The 22,930-nt window shown below is 47.4% G+C and overlaps 1 protein-coding gene across 1 annotated transcript in view; it reads right to left on the bottom strand.

Moving 5' to 3' along the window:
* Positions 1–22,930, bottom strand: part of ERI3 (ERI1 exoribonuclease family member 3) — a 134,522-nt gene that overhangs the window by 87,129 nt on the left and 24,463 nt on the right. The window contains exons 4-5 of the mRNA XM_086462682.1: positions 15,925–15,984; positions 13,605–13,696 (exon numbers count right to left, since the gene is read on the bottom strand). Coding sequence (XP_086318808.1) covers positions 13,605–13,696; positions 15,925–15,984 — 152 coding nt within the window. The remainder of the gene's footprint in view (positions 1–13,604; positions 13,697–15,924; positions 15,985–22,930) is intronic.

Genomic DNA, 22,930 nt, shown 5'->3' on the forward strand with positions numbered 1-22,930 from the left:
GCAGATGGGACATCGCTGTGGGCATGAAGCTGTCTTCCATTAAGGTTCCAGTATCCAAATAACAACCTCCACAAGGAGCCAGAAGTGCAACCCCAGCACCCCCTAGTCCCATTCACTGGGATGGATAGAGGTTCTACAGGGACTGGTCCTTGGGATGGGCAGAGAGATGCAGAGACATGCAGACACACTGCCTGCATTCCCAGCAGCAGCAAAGGGTTACAGAGCAGCCTGTCCCTTTGCTAACACAAATGCATTCCTGAGGCAGCACAGAAAGAAGCATCCAGCACGGGGCACCGCATGGCAACCGCACCAATGCACAACATGAAGGTCAATGCAAGACTTCTTTACAAATGTCAACCTGTCATCTCTGGATATTAATGAGGGCTGACCAGCAGCTAAAATGCATCCATGCTCCATTAGTAATAAGAGAGATACAATGCAGGAGAAGAGCACACACAACGGCATGTGGAGGCACCAGTGGGTCTGGAGGGCCCCAGGAGGTGTGGTGATGCACGAGATAACTAGGGCCACTCCAGCTGCCCAGGAAGGAAAGCAGTCACCACGCAAACGCCCTCACTGGAGTGTGTGTTATCTTTTTCCATCAATCTTTAATTGGATTAGTGTAATGAGGCCAAAAAACCCAGGCTAAGCAGCAAGGCTAATACCTGGCACTTTCAGACCTTCCTTTCTTTTTCTGTGATGCCCATTCTGGACAGCGCTGCTTTCTCTCTCTAGCAGGTATATTCCTGCCTAGGAAGCTTAAAAGGCAAGCTGCAAGCCTTAACACTTGGGACTCACAGTAGCACGGGCTGAAATGCCTGAACACCCACCACCCATCATATGCTAACAACCAGATCCCTCTTCTCTAAATTTTCGCTGGGTATTAAGAAATTTGGGAGAACCTCAATATCCATGCTTTCCAAGCAGCTAGCCTGTGAAAGGAAAAGGCTGTTACCCCAGACTGCAACCACAGCAATGTATACGCTAGGAAAACAATTGTGCCACAAAAAGCACAGAGCAAGTGGCTTGTTGTGATTCGCTCATCCTGCAAAGCACTGTGTGCCTTCCACTGCCATCAACCTTAATGAAACATGAAGGCATTTAACACCACGCGAGATCTGGCCCTTTTATGGGTATCTGTCTGTGTGTCAGCTAGATGCTGGCAGAGATGCTATCTCAACATTAAAAGCAAGGCTGTAACACAGCAGGTATTCAGCCTCCAACAGAAGATGTTCATCAACAACTGCACACACATGATGCTACAATAAATCTATGTGCTACTGCTTAACAGCTTCTCATAAAAAGATGCATGGCTCTATTTACTGGGCCTGATTCTGCTATGCACGTGGGAGTAAATCTGGAGCAACTCCACCTGGAGTTAGTAAGTAGCTGGTGAGAGCAGGACCAAAATTGAGCCTTTGATTTTTAAATAACTACTTAATTACCATGCAGGAAACCAGAGCTCATAGGCTCCACGGTTCCACAGACAGAAGCTCTGCACTCCTCCATACTGGTGAATGGGTAGAGCAAATCCCACCAGCCCTTCCAGACCGGGAGGACAACTGAGTGGACTTCCCTTTGACATCAGAAACACATGACACTGCTCCCAAGGAAAGAGAAACCGGAAAGTCTCCAAGGCTGAGGTCAGCCCACCAGCCTTGGGAACCTGACACTATGAAAAACCTTTAAAAACAGGTTTCTACACACAAGCTTGCTGTGACAGCCCTTATGCTTACTACATATGACATTATACAGGATCTTATGAATAGGAGTACACAATATTGGATACTGTGTACATCTACCACACAGGCACGTTCTCAGTGAGTCACTCATCATGACCACAGGCTGCAGCGGGTGAACTTCCAATGTCATCAGGAAAACCTGTTCACCGTGCAGCTAATAATAAAGCACTGGAACTGATTGGTGGTAGAATCTCTTCCCCTGGAGACATTCAAACTCATCTGGAGAAGACCCTAATCAACCTGATCTGAGTTTGAAGTTAGTTCTGCTTTGAGCAGGGGGTTGGATTAGAGATCTCCATTCAAATTATTCTGTGATTCATGCTGCAGCAGAGCCTGATTCCACAGAGCATGTCCCTTCTCTGTCTATATGGTCTCTTATGAAGTCTTTCATACAGACACTAATTTAGCAATCGCCTGGTCCTCTGCATACTAGCTGTTTTAAGAGGGCAGAATACTGTAATTATGCACTGAGTAAGGGCATATATCTGGTGCAATGGATGCATCCACAACATACCGTGTCTAAGCCCCCTCAAAATCAAAATAAGCACAAAAACTAAGCTAAAAATTAAATGTGCTTCTCCTCCCACTGCACAATTCCTATTGCAGAAGTATTTCTCCTCAGGAAACTGGAGCATCCAAAGACCTAGAGCAAGGCACTGCTCTAGAAGTGAGAAGACACTTTCTGTTCCAGTCCTTCCTTAGACCTGCTGTGCGACCGGCAGGAGGAAACCTTACCTCTTCCATGCCTTGCCTGTCCAGACCACTTAGCATATAAACTCTTCAGGACAAGGCCTTCTCTGCTATGTCATAAACTATTTAGTGCCTAATGGTAAAGCCTATAGACACTTAACATAATACAATCATGTCACTTAAAGGCCATTAGTCTCCAGTCTAAACAGCACTTTTCCAGTCACAAAGGGGACCTGCCAACTCAGGAAGACAGGATAAGGGACATGGGTGGCCAGTCAGGTCACTGGACTCACAGACACCTGACATGAAGCCTTAAGCAGAACAGAGCCCAGCCAAACGGCACTGGGTAAAGCCATGGCAGCTCTAGCAACCAAACTGCTTAATCTTTTGAGCTTTCTTGAACCACTTGAATCAGCTGAAAGCTCCTGCCTGCCAGGTGAAAAAATCTCTCCACCTCCAGCCACAGCTGTACTGCTTGCAAGTGGGTGCAGGAGCCCCTCACCCACACAGAGGGTCTCTGCATCTCTTCTGCATCACCTCTCTTCCCACTCACTGAAGCAGATCATTTACCTCCAAGAAAATATCCCATTCTGTCTCACGACGCTGTTTGAAACCCTCCTCTTTCCTGGCACCCTCTCTGCCCTCCTCTAGCACCACATCATCCAGGTCTACTCTCTCAACTGACTGCTGTGATAGCTTCTTCTTCCCTCTCCCCACTAAAGGGAAGAGAGAAATCCTATAAGGAGCCAGTGGGATGGGGTAAATCCCCTCCCTGTCCCCTCTGATGCTATACAACCCACGGGCTCTTGGCACAGCCTCCAGGCTGGCAGCAGCAGGGAGCCTGGCATGTCACATAACAGGGTCTGAGCACAGGTTTCTGTGCAGCTGCAAATTACATCTGCACAAGGGGAAATAAGTTTGTCTTTTCCTTGTGGGGAAGAGATTGCTCCCCACCTCCAAGCACAAGCTGCCATTAGTATTTGCTTCGTCAGAGAGAAGGAGCAGTGAATCCTCCAGAGCACAGGACAAGTGCAGCAATTACGATGCAGGGGCTGCGGGAGCTGTTTAACAGCATGACCCAGAGGTCAGTGCCGCCGACTCCCAGCCCTGCATAAATATTGTATGAGTTGGGGAGAGGGGCTGTTACAGCCACCCTCAGCGCCAGCCCTCCCCCCTCCATTGCCACTCTGCATCTAGCTAGAAAAGCCAGCAACATTATTTACACATGTGACAGTCAGGAAAATCACTTGAGTAACTAGGGGAATGGGAAAGAGTGGAGCAGGCGCCTGGGAGTGGGCTCCCACCCGCAGTTTCTGCTTCCCCTTTCAGGGTGCTCCTCTGCACGAGTAATTGCCAGATGGCATGGCCCGTTCTCAAACAGGCATGAAATACCACCAAGAACAAGGAGGAGAGGCTGTGAGCTCATCTCTCAAAGGTTGCCCAGGGGTTTGACTATCAATGCTGCTGAAGGACACTTCAGCCAGCAGCTGCTTTCCAGTTTCCTATCAGTATCTCTGCTAGATCCTCCCTTTGAACAGAGGTTTATAGTAACATGAGAGGCTTTATAGAGAGCTTCGCCTCAGACTCTGTCCGTGTAGCTCTGCGGAAGGGTCCCCACTCCAATACAGCCACAGTGGCCTCCTCCCTGCAGAGACTCCCCCAGCTGCTCTGTTTGGTAGCAATCACCTTCTTCACCCATGACCTGCCCGCTGTTTATTCTCTGAAGGATCATCTTCACCTGCAGCTTCAGCCACACTGATTGGCACCATCCTTACTGCATCCTGGAAGGACCTCTCAATCCTCTGCCCATTTTTTTTCTCCTGGAAGTGTCAGTCAACTGCACATTTGCCATGATGCTCAACGCAAACACAAACCTACTTTCAGGTTCACTGAGACTGGAAGCTCACAAGGAAAAGGACACAGGCCATTCTTCAACTGTACCAGCAGCCCATGAATTCCTAGGGGCACACAGCTAATAATGATTGCTGTCCTGGGCAGCACACAAGTGCTGCAAGATAGGAAATACAGCTTGGATGTGCTTCTGCCCATGAAATCCTCCACTACTCTGTGACTGGCTGACGAATCCAGGGAAGGCAGAACCCAGTCTTACCATTGTCAGCTTTCTTGAACTCACCGTGCAATTAATGGGCTTAATTATTGATGGCAAAGGCAGTGAAGGGAGAAAAGAAATAAAAAGACAAGAAGAAGGGAATGATGTGGGGGTGGCGGGCACCAAAGGTCTCCAAAGATCTTCCCTCAGCCTAGAGCAGAGAAAGAGCCCCTAGCCGCTCTGCCGCTCCCACGGCCCTGCTCTAATGCTCCCTGACATGCCTCTGAAGACAGCGAACTGTTTGCAGTCACCACTGTGATTTGTTAGTAATTATTTTCACGGTGTCACATTGCTGTCACTCTCTTAACAAAGAGACAGGCAGCCTGAGGCTGCCTGCGAGAAAGAACCAGCAGAGAAAAGGAATTGTCAGGCACCCAGGAATCCTCTTTGCTTCCCGAGTTTCACAACCAGAGTCCTTACCAGCTTCTGAAGGAACTTCTGAGCATAAGTGGCAAGTCAGAATCATCTCCCATCCTGGTCACAGCAAGAGGAATTAATTACTTAGCTCCCTCCTAATTTCACCTTACCTGTAAATCCAGTGTAAGACCCAGGTGCTTACAGCCCCTTCAGCCAGTGACTTCCTCCAGGCCTGCAGCAAACACAAAAAGCTTTGGCAACTGATGACTTCTAGTGCTCTCCTTGCAAGCTCCAATTTCTTTTCGTGTGGTCTTGCCGTTAGACTCCGCTTCCCAAGCATGGCAACCCTGATGACAAACCCCTGCCTAAGTTTATCACCCTTGTCCTCCACACCAGTCACATGTGCTCTCCCTATACCAGTCTCATTAATACCAGCACACTGCTGTGCTCTGCATGGCAGTAACATTTCACTTGGCATTTCACAATGCCAGGGGACCTCAGCAGCTTCCTTGCACCTGAAACACACAGCCTAATGGATTGCTCTCTCTGTTTTCTCATATGCAGCACAGTGACTTGACAAGAACCTCCCCTTGAACCACCTCCCATCCATCCATCTCACACCTATTGTGCAACTGCAGCCATCCATCCTTTGGCTGACTTGTCAGTCCAAGGTAATCACTCCTTTCCCAGTAAGCATGGAGCTTTCTTGGGCCCCCAAGGAATGGAAGCTATTTTGGCACCTGAAGTGTCACAAAATATAAGGATATAGAGATGAAAGACTGAGACACCTGGCCAGGCAGCCCTTAAAGTGCCCTTGATCTCTATGCAGAAAGCAAACAGACTTCCTCCAGAGCAATTCAAAGTTTGAGTTACTCCCGGCAGAAGCGTTCTGCCCTCGCCTGCTTACTGACAGCACAGAAGGGTCAGTCCCTGCAGCCATGGGGAGACTTGGGTATTAATTCACCCTCTTAGCACAGGGAGAGTTTGGAAATATTAAGCCTCACGGTCTAAGCAAAACTCTCCTGCAATTAACTGCATGGAAGAGCACTGACTCAGAGGGCAGCTCCTTTTCTGGGGTCCTTTTAATAACCAAGAAATGGCACATACATGCTGTGAAGAACTAGGATCACCACCAGGAAGCTAAATGGTCCATAAAACGTAACAGTTTTCTTCAGAGCTGGGAGCACAGCGAGCTGGAGGAGAGTTCTTGGCAACTTCCCACCTCCTCCCTCCGCCCAGTTGGCAGGGGACATGTATGACTCCAGGCAGGGACAAGGAGCTGAACTCAGCTGGTTCCCAGGCACCTCCAGCATGCTGGCTGATGGTCAGCACCGAGACCTGACCAGATAGAAAAACTGAAGCAGGGAAATTAGAGATGACCAAGAGGCACCTACAGAGGCAAGACGAAGGGTGTCCCAGAGTGTAGGTGCTGGGCAGAGGGGAGAAGAAAGCCCTGCTCAAAAAGAAGCAGACAAAGCTTGTGGGACCAAGGCAGGACAAAGTCCTGGGCAGCACAGGCTTCCCACACACAGCCCTGCCAGCACACTGCACTGCTTCCTCAGTCATCTTCCCCTCAACTCCTCTGTTCTGCTCTTTCTTCTAGTACCTCCACATGCCTCACATCATTGCTAACACCTGGTCCACAGCAATCTCCAAGCATAAGACACTGTCTTCAGGGTGCTAGGCTGAGGAAAGCACCCTGACCAAACACACAGGAAAAGGCAACTCCAAAGTGGAATGGACTCAGCTCAAAAAGTTATCCTGCAGCTCTGGCATCCTCCTGAGAGTCCTGCACACACCCAGATGTCCAGTCCTCAGGATACGGAGAGTCGTTGGACAAGGCACATGAGAATATGCTGGAGGGAAAATACCAGGGATGACCTCAAGATGGCCCAGTAGGTCTTTGCCAGGCAGGAGCTTCAGGAGGAAAGGGACTGAACCCATCCAGGAAAATGGCTCCCAACACGAAACAAACATGCAAACAAAATAAAATACTTTCAACTAAGCTACCAACTCACACAAGGCTTGAACAGAGCAAGTGAAAGGGGAAGGATGCTGCTCCCAGGCTGGCGGTATTTTTCAAGTAGAGCTCTCCAAGCAAAGAAGCCATGAGAGCATTGCTCCCAGCCAAGCCACTGGGAGGGCAGCACTGGTGCCAACACACAACTGCTTTGCTTTGGCTAGGAGGTAAGAAGAGGTGCGATCCAAAGGAGCCAGCTGACATTTTAACCCCAGCATGAAACACTACAGCTATCTAATACTAGAAAAATTAAGCTTTTTGAAGTAATAAAGGAAATTCACACTTTGTGGACCTAATCGTATTTTTCACACATGCCACAGACAACAAAATTCAGATGGCAAACAGCCCTCCAGTGGTTTATCCTCTGCAGTCCCCAAGCCAACCAGCTTTTAAGTTCCCCACGGCACAGTATAACCAGGATGTTGAGTTGTCATTAGAGGGCTCTCATACAGACAGAGGCCAGGGCACGCATTTTACCAAATATCCGTTATAGATGCATTGATTTTGAAACTGTTTTGCCTGAATTCACTACAACACCGGACACACAATTCACCTTAGCAATTCCTGCTGCAGAGGGAATTATGGTTCCTTACTGTACAAACAGATGAGACCAAGACCAACGGCTTGCATTCAGTTCAGTGTGACTCTTTCCAAACACAGCTTAAGTTACCCAGGAATGGAAAATCCACCTTCTCCATTCATTACCCCATCCCAACAGTTCAGTGCTTGAAATAAAGTACTTGATGCAATGTCTGTCTTGTTCCCCTCTACACTGTAAATTTATTCCAACTTTCTCCACACTGTTTCCAACTTGTTTGGTCCTAATTCCCAGGCAGCAGAGTCCACGCTCCCCAGCTTGGGGATGTATCAGGCATCACAGCTTAATAAATCCGTGGCCACTACAGCCCTGACTATGACAAATGTCTTTGCTATGATGCGCCAGACAAGTAGCAGAGCTGAAGGTGATAGTCCATCGCATGATGATCCTTATGCAAAGATTTCATGTCCAAAGCTTAACCCAAAGGTATTCCCAGAGTCACACATCTCAGACAACATAACTCACAGAAGCTCACATAACCCATGGAACAAAAGTAAGAACAGGAGACAGCCAGGGGAATTGCTGCAGAAGGGTAACAGAAGTCAAGTGTGCTATATTCATTTGAAATAACAGTGTACAGAGGGGGAATCTTAAAATCCAAAATTTATTTTGCATAAGTGATATCATTTCCTTCAAAACCAAAAAGCTGGACTGCAGGGTCACAGAAGCGAATGAGGTCAACGCTACTCACTCTAAGTGCTAGAGAAGAGCATGCTCACAAGGCTTCCTTGCTTAGGTCTGGCAAAGCACTTTAGGATGTAATTACATGAATGACTCCATCAGCAAAGCTGACTTGAAAGGTTCCTGACCCTGGATACTCAGTCCTGTCCCTGCACTGTAGTTCACACCACCCTCTTCCTTCAGCCAATGTAACTGTATGAAGAGACACGCCATAGGCTTGGTCAGCAAAATGATCCCCACTAAAAGCAACAACAGCAAGCTAATCCAAAGATCTTAGTTGAAATGGAACTGTTTTATTATTTTTAAATGCAGATTACTGTGTTATCTTTCAGTTACCATCCCTTCCTTGTTACTCTCAAAGCCACCCTCTGAACATACCTCCTGCCCTGCTGCCGCCCAACCAGCCCACCCTACGTCTTCTCCTGCCTCTCCCCACAGCCACACAAGTGGTCCCACTCACTGCATTCAGTGGCTGTCTGCAATTTCTCCTCCCCTGGCAGGGCCACCAACCCCCTCCTGGTCCTGTGATAAAAAGAACAGCATGCACAACGGACAGTAACACCATCAATCCTTCTTCATTCATGACCTAAGGCTGATCTCAAACCAAGCCTTCAGGACAGAAGACTGGAAAGACCAACTCACTGCCACACTTGGAACTGGTCTGAGAAGGCAAACATCCTCCCAGCATGTGTAACTCGAAAAGAAAGAATTAAATCAGCAAGATAAAATTAAGCAACGGTATCATTTACCGCTCAGAATTTACTAATATGCAACCTACGAAGAGCACCAAGGGCTATAAACATTTCAAGACACTTCACTGCGGTTTATCACTGTATTAGAGTACTTGCCTTTTAACACTTAAGAAAATAAAAAACTTCTGAGCAGTAGTTTCCTGTAAAGACATAAATCAGCATGTTCTGACCAGCCACAGCAAGTGCGGTACAACGATCTTCATGTCAGACGTATACAGACCAAAGCCTACAGGCACTTTTACCTACATTCAATGCATTTGCAGAATGATACAAAACTGGAAGGACTAACTGATGCTCTTGACATCAAGGTGCAGGTCTGAGATGCAGCACGTGTGGCTTCAGCTCCTTTCTCTGCCTCTGCCTGCCTGCACAGCCATAGTCATATCACTTTACCTCACCATATCTCAGCTCTGTAGCTACGAACACACAGTAAAAATGCTTCTTCGGTTGCCAAGATTAATTCACATCGCGCTTAAGAGCAGGCAAACCAGTTCCATCCACGGAGGGAGGTAATTTGACATTTCAGAAGAGACAAACCACACTAAAAAGCTTACATTACAAGGGCTCCACCCTGGCAGACTCCGAGTACCCTCTTTTCCACTAAAACTGTCTCCTGCAGTCAGCTGTTCCCTCAGCCATTCCGAGGCACATCACCCTCACCACCCAATGCCACATCAATGCAATCGGCGCAATGACTAGTGGCAGTTCCATCCTAGGTGCAGGATGAGGTCCAAGCACTAACGCAGACTATGCCAGGTATCTGAATCCATCCCTGGAGCTCTTAAACTTGGAGGATAGCTCCTTCAACAGGCTAAACGAATGTTCCCGCTGAGCTCTCAGAGGCCCGAGGATCGTGTGCCTAACGAGGCTGTATCCCCACTCATACTTTAGCTTGGCAGGTCTGGTGCTCCCTTCATCTTTTGCTTCAGGTAGCTCTCTTTTAATTAATAACATTTCTGTGTCGACACAGGGAACTTTCCACCCAGAATGAATGGCCCTCTCTCATTAGAACCACGACTTGTCATGATGTATTCAAGAGCAGTAGTGTGATTCATTCCCTTGTCTGAGAATGAGGGGTGTTGCTGGGGGGTGGGGGGGAGAAGACTCTCTGTAATGAGTGACTGATATTTGCTGAAGTTGATATGTGACTCTGTCGGCTTGAACTGCCTTGTCAGGACAAGCCTTCAGAAAGGTGATGTTCCTGCTCAAGAGGTTTTCCTCATTAAAGAAATTGCATCTTAACAAGAGGGAAGAGGAGGGGTGGCAGGAGAGCTGCTGTCTCCCCGACTCCAGCCTGGTTCACACACACCTAGCGCTGAAAGCTGGTTGATCCAAGTGCAGCCAGTAGAAGATCAACGCTCCATTTCCAAGCTCTCTCCAGCAGCGACCAAATCCCTCCAACAGGGACTCTCCTTCTGATGGTGCACCACACCCATGACAGAGCCTTTGGTGGCACAGCTGAGGACCTCAACTCGTGCTGAACCTCCAACTTTCCCAGATGCCTGGTGTCCTCTCTTCTGGGCACCCAGCTCCTTATGACTGGTACTCCCTGTCATCAGAGGGAAGCCAAACAGCTCTGTGATCTTCCAAGAAAGCTCCAATGTTCAAGAGAAATCAAGTCTGTAGCCACACAGTGCCTCATTCCCTGAAGTTCCCCAAGCCAAGCAGAGGGTTCACAGGTCCTTTAGCAGCTGAGTCTCCATCTTGAATCCTGCAGACTTAGATACTGCTAGGCACCATCAGCAGAGAGCAGTACCTTGACAATCACTATTCCTCTGGTGCTCTTCTTTGAGCTAGAAGTGCTACACATATAGCAGCTCCTAGCTTTGACAGGGTTATTTCCCCACCTTGTCCCCACATCCACCATTGACAGGCTCATAGATTCTTCCACTTTGTTCCAGCCACTCCCCTGCACCCAGTTTGCTCACCCCACTGCACCTCCCAGTGCCCTGGCACCTACCAGTGGCACCTCCTGGAAGCAATCAGAGTAGACAGGCCTGTCCAGAAGATGCCATGTCTCAGCTCCTCAACAGCACATTCAGAGAGAAGCCAAACTAAATGCCCAGGTCATTGCTAGCGAAGCCTGGAACAAGGCTGTGTGGTTTCCCACCAACAGCCGAGCTAAGGACAACAGAGGACAGGAACTCCAAACCACATGACACACCGGGTAAGAGGGCTGCAGCTTGCTTTGCAGGCAGCTGTGCAAGCAGCTGTCATTATTAAGGAAGAGAAGAAAAGGAGCAGCACAGTTAGGAATGGAACTGCCCCAAGTCAGGAAGTACTGCACTCACCTCTTGTCCTGCATTCCTCTGGAACCCAGTGCAGTTTCTGCCACGCAATGCTTCCACCAACACACTCCTCCGAATGTGGACAAGCAGCACTGCCTCCCCTTCCACTGCCCCAGTGCCTTCCATGCCCAGTGTGTGGTCTCAACACGGTAGCAAAGGGCACCAGCTACACTGCAAGTCTTTTCCAGGGAATCACTCCATGCTTCCCTGGAATACCTCCTACCCACATCTCTGAGCTCTACCTCCCTGTCTGAGTGGCCCTGTTTCAGCTCTCCACCTCCCCTCTTTAAAAAGAGATGCTCAGTTCTGCTTTGCTAAACCCTATTTGGCAACATGTCTAAACACACGCAAACTTAATTAGTTCAGGAGGGAGACTCGGCATTTGTAGCGACGGGTAAAAGTAATGGGAAACGAGACAAGTCAGAGCTGGCAGGGAGTCCTCACTCAAGCCTCATTCACTGGCACAGTGCTAATCAGATGTGACGCTACACGCTGCGGCACCCAATCATCAACAGAGCGGCGTGATGTGCTACTCACCGAGCGGCTGCAGCCAGACTCCCGCTATCCATGTGGGTGGAAACACGAAATGTATTTTCTGCTTTGCCCTGGAGATGCTTCAGGATTGAATTCTGAAGTTAATGGTTTAAAAAAATTTTTTAAAAGAAGAGGGAGAAATGAACCACTCGCTGCAACCTTATGGCCAGGAGTGGAGTCTTCTCTTCCAGCTGACTAGTGAGGCACAATCCATGCGAGAGACCACGGCAAATGGTGAATTGAGTAGCTCTGCACCAGAACTGCATGTCTTGCTGAGCCAGCTCACCCCACAACCCCTACTGTTCACCAGAAATGGGGCTCATCTTTATTTCCCCACTGCAGAGCTCTGAAGCAAAGAAAAAAAACATCCAGAAGGTTGCCCACTCCATAAAGACACCAAGTTAGGATGTTGTTATCTGGGAACCTTGTTATCCCACTGTGAAAGTGATGGAAAGACGGGCTTTGAGCAAAGATAACTCTGTTCCTCACAACCATCACCAAAAGTGGTAATCTGGACTCTCAGAACAGCAATTCGGGAGTAAAGAACTGAGAAAAGAGAACAGATGAGAAACAGAAGTTTAGCACATCCCTGCAGCTGTCTTTGTGCTGGTCTCTAATAAAAGTTTAAACATGATATATAAAGAAAAATAAGCCTCACTCTTAATTTAAACCAGTAACACAGGAACTGGCAATATATACCAGCTCTGGACACAGCCCCAGCAGAGACACAGATTTTGACTCAAAAGCTCGCATACCACACTCCTGTCTGGAGCACGGCAAATTTCTTATCTCCACTAGCGCTTGTGCTGCTGCTTCAGTCCTCATATCTCATGTCTCACTAATCACACCAAGAAGAGGCAAGGAGCTGCCACTCTACAAAGACCACTCTGTAGGGAAGAACTGGTGCTGATTGCTCCCAGGCTGTGTTCAGTTTATTTAGGCTTCTGACTTGGGGAAACCAGTGTCACACTGAAACCCAAGTAACACTACTAACGAGTTGTGGATGTCAGTTTAGCATTGGATGTGTCAAACCCATGCTTTACCAGTGTGATAACAACACAAGTCTTTATCCAGCACTCTGAGGAAATGAAAAGCTGAAGTGAGATTACAGGAATCCAAGTGAATTCAGCACAATATGACACTGATCTGCAAACACTTTACAGACTAGGCCAATATAATTCTCAGGCATTTAACTCCACTTTTTTAAATAACATTTTTAGGTTGGTGGTCTACATATTTTTGTAACAAAACACGGACATACACCAACACTTGCAGATCTCAGTGCAGGTCCCCACCTGGTACTCTCCAGATACAGTTGCCCAGCTGATGAAGATGACCTTAATGATAAGAACACAAATGAAGCATACCAGACTTGGCTTGTACTCTCTTTCCAAAGACTACTCTGTGATTCACAACCAGGTAGTGTGCCAAGATGACAGAGAGAAGCCTTGCATGCAGAAGTCAAGTACGGACCACTGCTTGATTTGGATGTACAGAAACAGAGCTCCATGTATGTGCTCAGAAATATCCATCCCTTTGGAAAGTATATCAGATAAAAGGCAAACCATCACAAAGATCCAGTTTAAACCTTTCTTGGGGTTCTGAAAGGATTCATTCGCTACAGGGAATATCCTTGGCAGTGATCTTACACTATGGCCAGCACCCACCTGTCTTCTTAACCCTCCACTCCCAATTACTCATGGCAAACAACAATTTTCCTAAGAAACAAAGACCAGGGACAGTTGGAGGCTTGTAAGGACAAAGAGGTATGCACTACAGGCAAGCATGGAGCAATAAAACCCAGAAAAATCTCCCTCCCCTTCCATACTCACATCACTTTCAAATCCCAGTCTCCGCAGGTCACAAAAATCGACTTGACGCTGGGATCTAAGAGGCCTTCCTTCGCCATCCACTCGTCAACCCTCTGAAAGCAAGGCAAGAAAAGGGGATGAGTTTTGCAGAGACAGGCCGAGCCACAACAGTTAAACTCAGATAAGCTGTTTGCAATCAAGAGAGAAGAAAATTGTGATCTTATCCACCCCCTCCCTCTCTCTCTTCTCTCTTTGCTTGCCATCTCAACAACAGCATGTTTGGACCTTTGAAGATTTCTGATAGGAAACATCAGGCAACCAGAGCAGAGGTGATCTTATCAGACACCATAGCAGCTCTGCTCATGGAAGGATGGAAGTTGTGCTGTGTTAACCGGATGATACGACTGCGCTCTTACTTGGCATCCCTCCTCCACTTTTCCTCTCCCTATATCAAATGGGCTCATCATAGTGAGCGTAACTTGTGCCTCCTCCAGTGAGGAAAAAACATGGGCATTCTGGGACGGCATCCCTCATCTATAGCATTTTTCACATGCTCCAATTCATACAACTCCAAGGGGATATAGGAAAGGGGGAGAAATGGAAAGGCTGGGCACGTGCAGGCACTGTGCGGCAGTGACAAGCAAAGCCACATGTTCCCTTCCCCTCCAGGCTGGGTCTCTCTTAATTCTGAGGAGGTGCTTGTTGAGCATGGATTTAAAGTGAACCCACTATTCCTGATGAACTTCCTATAGGGACTGATGTTCTGGATCCACTTCACAAACAGGCCACGTTAATCCGGAGGATGCACATCCACCTCAGGGATTAACTAGTAGGAACTAACCTAGACTAAAACCCCTGCACAGACACTTATTTCAGCTAGAACTAGCAAATGACATGCCCAAAATCTTCCAGTGGCAGGTGACAGGCAATCAGCTGCTACTATGCAGCCTCACTAGCAGCATCTCCAATGCTTCAGCAAAAGAAATCCCTCCTCTTTTCCCCTGTTCCGATACCTTCCACTCCTGAATAAACCAGCATGCCCCAGAAGCTGCCTGACCCAAATCTCATTTTAACCTAGAAACATGCTGCTGTGTAACACCTTTTCAGTCCAAAAGAAAAAAAAAAATCTACAGAAATGTTTCCACGCTCTAAGAAGCTCCCATAGAAACAGAATGAACCATTTTCTGTAATACTCTATCAGCAACGTACGTTCAGGCAAAGAGGGCTCTCCCTCCTGGGGAAGCAGGCACAGGCATCTGTATGCTTATGGACACGCATCACTGCCACGTGCTCTCTGGAGAGCACCAGGGAGAGCTGGGGGTTTGAATGGATGCAAGATGTCATCTTCACAGAGCACAGTCTTCAGTCTCGTGTCACTGCCACAGCCTTTCCACCAGAGGATGGCGTTTCTTTCTGCAACCGATTGTACAACAGCCCTCTGGAGTACAGCTCCCCCAAAGCAGCATCCAGCCTCTCAGCCACACTTCTGCCTCCCTTGGGCTGCTGGGATCTTCCAGCCAGCCCCACATGAGGCTCCCTGGAGCGAGGGACAGCAGTGGTAACCTTTCTAAACTCCCTGATGTGAATGCCCATGAAGTGCTGTCTCCACAGAGGATTTTAAAGGCTTTAATTTGATTTCCTCAGATAAGCAATTGTTGCATTTATTCTGATTAGGAACAATTAGGTAACACAGCAGTGGAAATCCTGACAGAGACAATGCATCGAACACCAACCTGCAGCCCAAGCGGCCTCTGCTTGAGGAGGTTTCCTTCACTATTTGACTACCAACAAAAGCTACTGATGGAGAAATACTTCCATGCTAATTAAGCCCTAAATGCTGTAGGAATTCAACATTAAGCAGATGGCATTATTAGAGTTACATCTGCATTTGCACATCCTCCAGATTAGATTTTAGAGGCATTTTCTTTCTATACTACATGTATTATTGAGCATTTAAATAGGTAGAAAAAATTAATTTAATAAGGTGCTGAGGGAGGGAAAAGAAAATGAAGGGAGAAGCTCCCAGAGCAGTGGTCTTCAGCAATGTCTTGGTGCTTTAAAACTGGCTCAAGCAAGAATTGCCTCTTCTCCTATCTACTGGCAGGAGTTTGGATATCTTGTCAGCACCCTTGACATGAACAGCTGGAGATGACAGATCAATGGTTCAATACTCTCAGTAGCGCGTCACCAACATGACAGCAAATGTTATTCTAATGAAGCTGTAATCATAGTCAAATTACACGGTTCGATTCTCAGCAAGGGGAGGATGCAGAGAAGGAGATTAAGAGGGGACGACAGGACCAGAGGTCAGAGTTCAGGAACTACAGGTTACTCTGCTTACCTCAAGCACTTGCTGGAGGCTTGGCTGCCCATCCACCATGCCTTGAATAATCCCAGTCAGCTGAAACAAGAGACAAACAGAAAGGAGGCATCAGAGCAGCACTCAAAAGATCATTAGAGAGGTCTTCTCTCCTGTCCATCTCACTGCAACCAAAACATGCTCCTGTGACCCACAGGGACATTGCTGAGGAGCCAGGCACAGCACAGCGACCCTGGCAGCTCCCCAGCCATGGGCAAGGGTACAGTTCCATCCCAAACACAGAAATATAGGGGGGCTCCTACTCACACCATAAAACAGCAAACTCTCAGGAGGGCAGGATCCACTTGGGGAGCAGTGGTGCCCTCTGCTTCATGCACCAGCACGATGCCCCAAATGCCGCCCTTTTTCAACATGCATTTCACCAGTTTTGATGGTGCCTTGACTTACATAGGCAGAGATAACTACTGGGGTCTCTGGTCATTTCCTTGCTGTTGTGGTGATACCAAAATTGCACAGTCTTAGATGAACAGAACAGACCACTATTGGTAAGTGAGACCCTGAGTGGACCCAGTCATCCTCCCCCGTGCTGAGCAGCCACCACATGCGCTTTCCCACAGTCCGTCACAGCATCCCTCTGCAGTTCAAAATTGTATTTAAAACAACCGAATGAAATCTGAAGAAAACCACTTTCATCCAGAACCCTGGCTCTACTCTGTTTTTCAGGAGGCTCCTTAGGAACAGGTCCTGCCAACGGATAGTCCCTACTACTCACTGTACCCAACCCAGACTGCGTGGCTGTTTAAAGCTAGAAACACACATATAAAAAGATGCAGTCTTTGCCTGTGTCTCCCCAGGATAACTTGAGGCACATGGAAAATAGATAAATTTTCTGTCTGCCTTCCAACTGACAAAACTGTCGTTTAACATATTGAATATCGGAGGTCAGTAGCTTGCCATCAATGTACCCAAGTAATTAAAAAAATCATTATTAAAACAAGTGCACACTACAGGATTTCACTTCATAGGGCACTTTCCTGAAGCTACACATCTCACACGTTTTCATAAAACAAAGGTCAAACATAGCCTAGGAGCACGCCTTGCTGCCTGCACACAGACCCAAGCCTCCAGAACCACAGTTAAGAGGTGCTGACAGCCTACCCCCAACTCAGGAGATGTTGCCACACAGATCATCTCAATCTACTCGTAAAACATAAGCCCTCTCACAAATGACAGCGCTCCGCTTTATTAAATGTGTGCACAACTGAAAGAAGCTTAATGGTTTCTACCTCTGTTTCTTTGGTTGCTTGGCTTACAGCACTCACAAACTCAGAGGAAGAAGAAAAAAAAAAAGAAAAGAGATGAAACTCCAATTAAACTGTAATTACATCTAATGAATACCAAATACCTGACTCACTGAATAAGCTGTAAGTGGAAAGATTATTTTCTCATAGTGACTTCCATGGAATGGTAATATACACCTTTTAGGGAAAGTATTTTAATTTTAAGAATACAGAGTTCCTCTAGGTAGGTTTCTCAAGTTCATCAAGCCATTATGAGGCAGAATTTTAAGGAAGTGGAGGGACACAGACACTCTTTTGCATTCCAGAAACTTGTTTTTATATTAATCTGTATTTTAATTGGGCAACAGCTGCTACTTACGGACATCCCATACTCCGAGAGGCAAACAGATTTGAGAAATTAACACACAGCTTTTTAGGGCAGTTTTTAAGCTCACTGGTTTCTTTTTTACTTTTCTTGCTGTCTTTCTCTCCATGCATTGGCCTGGCAGAGGTGGACAGCTCACCTACTGCAAAGTGCTGGCTCTGCCTCTTGGAGGACAGCTCAAATCAAACTTCTGGAAACAGCTGAAAGACGAGCTTTTGGGAAAGGACTGTAGAATAGTTTGGGTTGGAAGGGATCTTTTAAGGTCATCTAGTCCAACCTCCTTGCAGTAAGCAGGGACATCTTTAGCTAGATCGGGTTTCCAACCTCTCTGGGCAACCTGTTCCAGCACTTCACTACCCTCATTGTAAAAAATTTCTTCCTTATATTTAGCCTGAATCTGCCCTCTTTTAGATTAAAATCATTACCCCTTGTCCTGTTGCAATAGACCCTGCTAAAAAGTCTGTCCCCATCTTTCTTATAAGCCCCCTTTAAGTATTGAAAGGCCACAATAAGGTCTCCCTGGAGCCTTCTCTTCTCCAGGCTGAACAACACCAGCTTTCTCGCCTTTCCTCACAGGAGAGGTGTTCCATCCCTCGCATTCTTCTGGCCCTCCTCTAGACCTGCTCCCACAAGTCCATGTCTTTCCTAAGGATGACAAGCAACCTTTCGGTATCATGGCCAGCACTGACGTAAATGACTTCTACCACTCCAGACACCTTCAGGACTGCATCTGTTCAGCACCGCACCCCTGATGGCCATGGGAGGACAGGGCGAAATGGCCACATCCAGACATTTCCCATCAGGAGGAGGGAAGGACAGGAAGGAGGATGCAGAGGTCCCGCTGAAGAGTCACTGCCTGATCTTGCCCAAGACTCCTTCCCTCCTTCCCTGACAGGCCAAGCAAAGTACCAACTACAAGAACACATCGCCAAGCACACATGCACACAAGATTCATGCCGCAGAAACTGCACACACGAATACAAAAGGGCATACCCACTGCATGGGTACATTTCAATACAGGTCAGAGGATGCTCAAAAAGGGACCAGATTTCTACTCTCTCACCCTTTCAGATCCTTTCTGTTCTCAGTTACGTCCATCTGTAACACTTCACCTAGTGCATTGGGTCTCTCCAGCATTATCTGATCTTGCAGCTTTGATGAAGTATAAAAACATAAAACTGCACAATTGTAAAGTTTCACTGGCAATCCCAAGAAGCACATGGTACTTGGGAACATAAACAAGCTATAAGGCATTTATCTTTTTGTACTTTTATTGTCTGTTCCTTCAAAAAAAAAATCAATAAAAATTAATCATAAAAAGAGAGCTGAGTACCATGAAAAAGCCTGTACAAGCACCTTCTGCGTAGAGGGAACCTTCCACTTAAGCTCTTGGCATCAGACAAACCACTTGCATCTTCCAAAAAGGTATGATGAGCTTTATATACCTAACAGCAGCTTTTAACCACTTGTAAGCACTTTTTACCTTCTCTGTCTAAAAATTCAGCACACCCCTCATCATAACCAAGCCTCATGACCTGTTGTTTCACAGGAGCAGGTCAAGAGAAAGGGGACCAGATGAGGGCTTCAGAGTAAGCCAGCCCTGGAAGATGTGCTCCTGGCCATTGGTGTGGGGAGTTGGAGGAACCTCCTGTAGCCAAGGGAGAGAGCACAGACACACCAAAAGCTAAGTTAAGGGTGAGCTAAGCCTTGAGGGTGACCATGAGCTGTCCACCCTTGCAGACACCCTTCCCGTGCTGTGCTGTCTCCTTCAAGAAGGAAAAGGGATGTGACAGGTACTTCAGACCCATGGAGTAACGTTGAGCAACCCTGGTAATCCTCCCTCACACAGTCTATATCAAGCAGTCCTATTGCTTACTGGCAAAGCTAGCAAGCGGAGGGGAGTGGGGAAAGCAGCAGCACAGCAGAGAGGCTCCCATGTAATGTCCACACCACTGCTTTTCCTACAGAGCTTATTTGGGAAACCATCGTATTTCTACTCCAAGACAGTTTGCTGATTACCTAAGCACTTGCCTCTGGTGTACAATCTGATAATCAGGCCTGGTCATTCTTTGTAGACAAAGAGGCCAATAAATCTCACCCTTTGTAAGTAGAGGTACCTTAACAAAGCCCTTTACTGGCATTTAGCAAAATAGGTATTTTTCAGAAAACATAAACCAGCTGAAAGTTGATGGCAAGCACTGGAGCTGTGCGGGTAGCAGCTCCGCAGAGGCTGGACGCACAACATGTCCCAGCTGTGTTCCCAGGGTCTCGGGAACCTACACTAGCAGCACAGGGCTGACCCCTGTGCCTGCCTAGCAGAAGCCAGCAATCTTACAGGTCTCTACATGGCCAGTACAGCCTCCAAAAAAAAGCATCTGCAAACATGAAAGAATACTTTTGCAACTTTAGTAAGGTCCTCAGTACGACCAGCTCACCTGTGGCTCTTAGGGCAGGGTTTCAAAGTCAGCCCCAGATACAGGACCCAGGGACAAGCCCAGTTATCCCTCCAGCACAATCCCACTCCCTGAGCCTCATGGCAGCCCCTGCAGGGTGACCACCAAGCCAGGAGGAACAAGGGCCATGAGGATCACCAGGCAGCACTAGAGCAGTGCGGGATTGCCCAGGAGCCAGTGGCTTCCAGGCTAGGATTAAAACCAGCTCCCTAACCTACACTGTTAACAACAGAGAACTTGCCAAACCTGGCAAGTTGGACCATTTTGTGCCACTGACACACACAGGTCGGGGTTCTGCAATCATTTTGCTTGCTGGCCTCAGCACTGCACATTTTTATCCAACTCTGGACACAAGACCCCAGACCAAGGTCAGCGGCAGAGCCTGCAGTACAATGCTGCAGCTGCAACACCCATCCCCATCCCGGGGACTCCTGCAAAAGCACGGCTGGTGCACACACACACAGAGCTTCGCTTGCTCAAGGGCTCCATTCAGGAGACACAAACAGCTACTCCAGCCTTCCGTGAGCAAGAGAAGACAGAGAAACTGGCACTGCAGTGCAGGAGCATTAGATGGGCTGAAGGCCTCTGTCACAAGCTCAGCATCCAGAGAACCTCTCAATGTTCTCAGGCTGCAGCAGGCTGGAGACTCTGTTCTGCTCAGACAGCCACACCAAGCAAGTCATGCAACTCTTGTGCAAGAACAGAGCTGCAACCTTTACCAGGAGCAGGAAGAAGACAACAGGAATTTCCAGAAAAAGGAATTTTGGTGGGACTTAATGAGTAAGATGTCTTTTCTCTAGAATTTAGATGACATACAAAACAGACATTCTGGGCTCTACTCTAGTAACGATGTTGCTTTTAGCAAAGATCAGGTGCAAGCTGTGAGATTTATCACATTTGTACAAGCCTATGTCCAGCAAGTCTCATTAGGATAAGGACAGCCAAAGTAGTTGTCCAGCCTTCTAGCATTAAGGTTGCAAAAACGTTTCCCTTATACCCCTCTGTTTTCACACATTTATAGCTTTCTGAAAGCCCATCTCCCGGGAATAATGTTTTCTGTGCTCAGTCTTTTTTTTTTTTTTTTAAAGTCTAAATAAAATACCTTCAGATGGTTTTTAGTTACAAGAGAATAAAAAAAGTATTTATTTTTACAACATGGAAATATGGAAGGGGCTGGTTGGACCTGGAGGGGACTCCACCTAACACAGAGGAGTCATTTTTCATCAAGTTAGTACACACAGGACAAGCACTTCAAGGGCTTAAACCTGCAGCTGCAGAGATCGGGTAAAACACACCATGGTGTTGATGATCCCAGATGAGACGGGGACAGAAATAAGAACTTGGATACTCCCACAGACAGTAATTTAGTCACTGAGCTGGCCAACATCAAACCCCACACAATATCCTTGTCTCTAAATTGCAGAGACATGGATTTGACAGATGGACCACTCAGTGGATAAAGAATTGGCTGGATGGTCGCACTCAAAGAGCCACAGTCAATGGCTCGATGTCCAAGTGGACACCAGTGACGAATGGCATGTCTCAAGGGTCAGTATTGGGACCAGTGCTGTTTAACATCTTTGCTGGTGACATGGACAGTGGGATTGAGTGCACCCTCAGCAAGTTTGGCGATGGCACGAAGCATTGTGGTGCAGTTGACACACTAGAGGGAAGGGAGGCCATCCAGAGACCTTGACAGACTTGAGAGGTGGGCCCATGAAGTTCAACAAGGCCAAGTGCAAGATTCTACATCTAAGTTGGGGCAATCCCAAATACAGGTTGGGTGATGAGTGGATTGACAGCAGCCCTGTGGAGAAGGACTTAGGGGTACTGGTGGATGAAAAACTGAATGAGCCATCCTGGGCTGCATCAAAAGAAGTGTGGCCAGCAGGTCAAGGGAGGTGATTCTCCCCCTCTGCTCTGGTGAGACCCCACCCGCAGTACTGTGTTCAGCTCTGGGGCCCCCAGCATAAGAGACACATGGACCTGCTCGAGTGCATCCAGAGGACGGCTGGAGTACCTCCCTATGAGGAAAGGCTGAGGGTTGTTCAGCCTGGAGAAGAGAAGGCTCCACGGAGACCTTATATTTGCCTTCCAGTACTTAAAGGGGGCCTACAGGAAAGATGGGGAGGGACTCTTATCAGGGAGTGTAGTGATAGGATGATGGGTAACGGTTTCAAACTGAAAGAGGGTAGATTTAGATTGGATATTTGGAAGAAATTCTCCGCTGTGTGGGTGGTGAGACACTGGAATAGGTTGCCCAGAGAAGTTGTGGATGCCCCCTCCCTGGAAGTGTTCAAGGCCAGGCCGGATGGGCCTTTGAGCAACCTGGTTTAGCAGAAGGTGTCCCTGCCCATGGCAGGGGGGTTGGAAATAGATGATCTTTAAGGTCTCTTCCAATTCAAACCATTCTATGGTTCTATAAACCAGTGGAGCAACAGAAAAAAAATCCAAAGCAAAAGCAATTTAAAACTTTTTTTTGATCGTTACAGCAGGGAAGAATGCACTTGCAGAAACAGTTAACTTGGTGTTGAATGAAAAAAAAAAACCAACCCTAAAAACCAAAACACAACAACAAAAATCCCCAACCCCTGACCCCCTATTCCTTTGAACCCTCAGGGATCGCATTTACCACCTTCATCCTCTTGTCTGTACGTGAGGAAAGGTGGCCACGGCTCAAGAGTAGCTGCCTGTGGCAATGAGAATAACCAAGTAACAAGAGGCCACTTCTCCAGCAATCATTTAAAGTGCCCCACAAGCACAACATCAAAAAGAGAGTCTTAAAAATACAGACATGGGTTATCCTACCACTCTGAATGACTCATCAAATCCCAACAGGCAGGACCATGGGATAGTAATTTGGAGCCTCTGAAACATGCAGGTGTACAACACTTTCTTCCCACAGACCA

Source organism: Leptosomus discolor, chromosome 3, assembly GCF_034619465.1.
Source record: "Leptosomus discolor isolate bLepDis1 chromosome 3, bLepDis1.hap2, whole genome shotgun sequence".
NCBI lineage: Eukaryota > Metazoa > Chordata > Aves > Leptosomiformes > Leptosomidae > Leptosomus > Leptosomus discolor.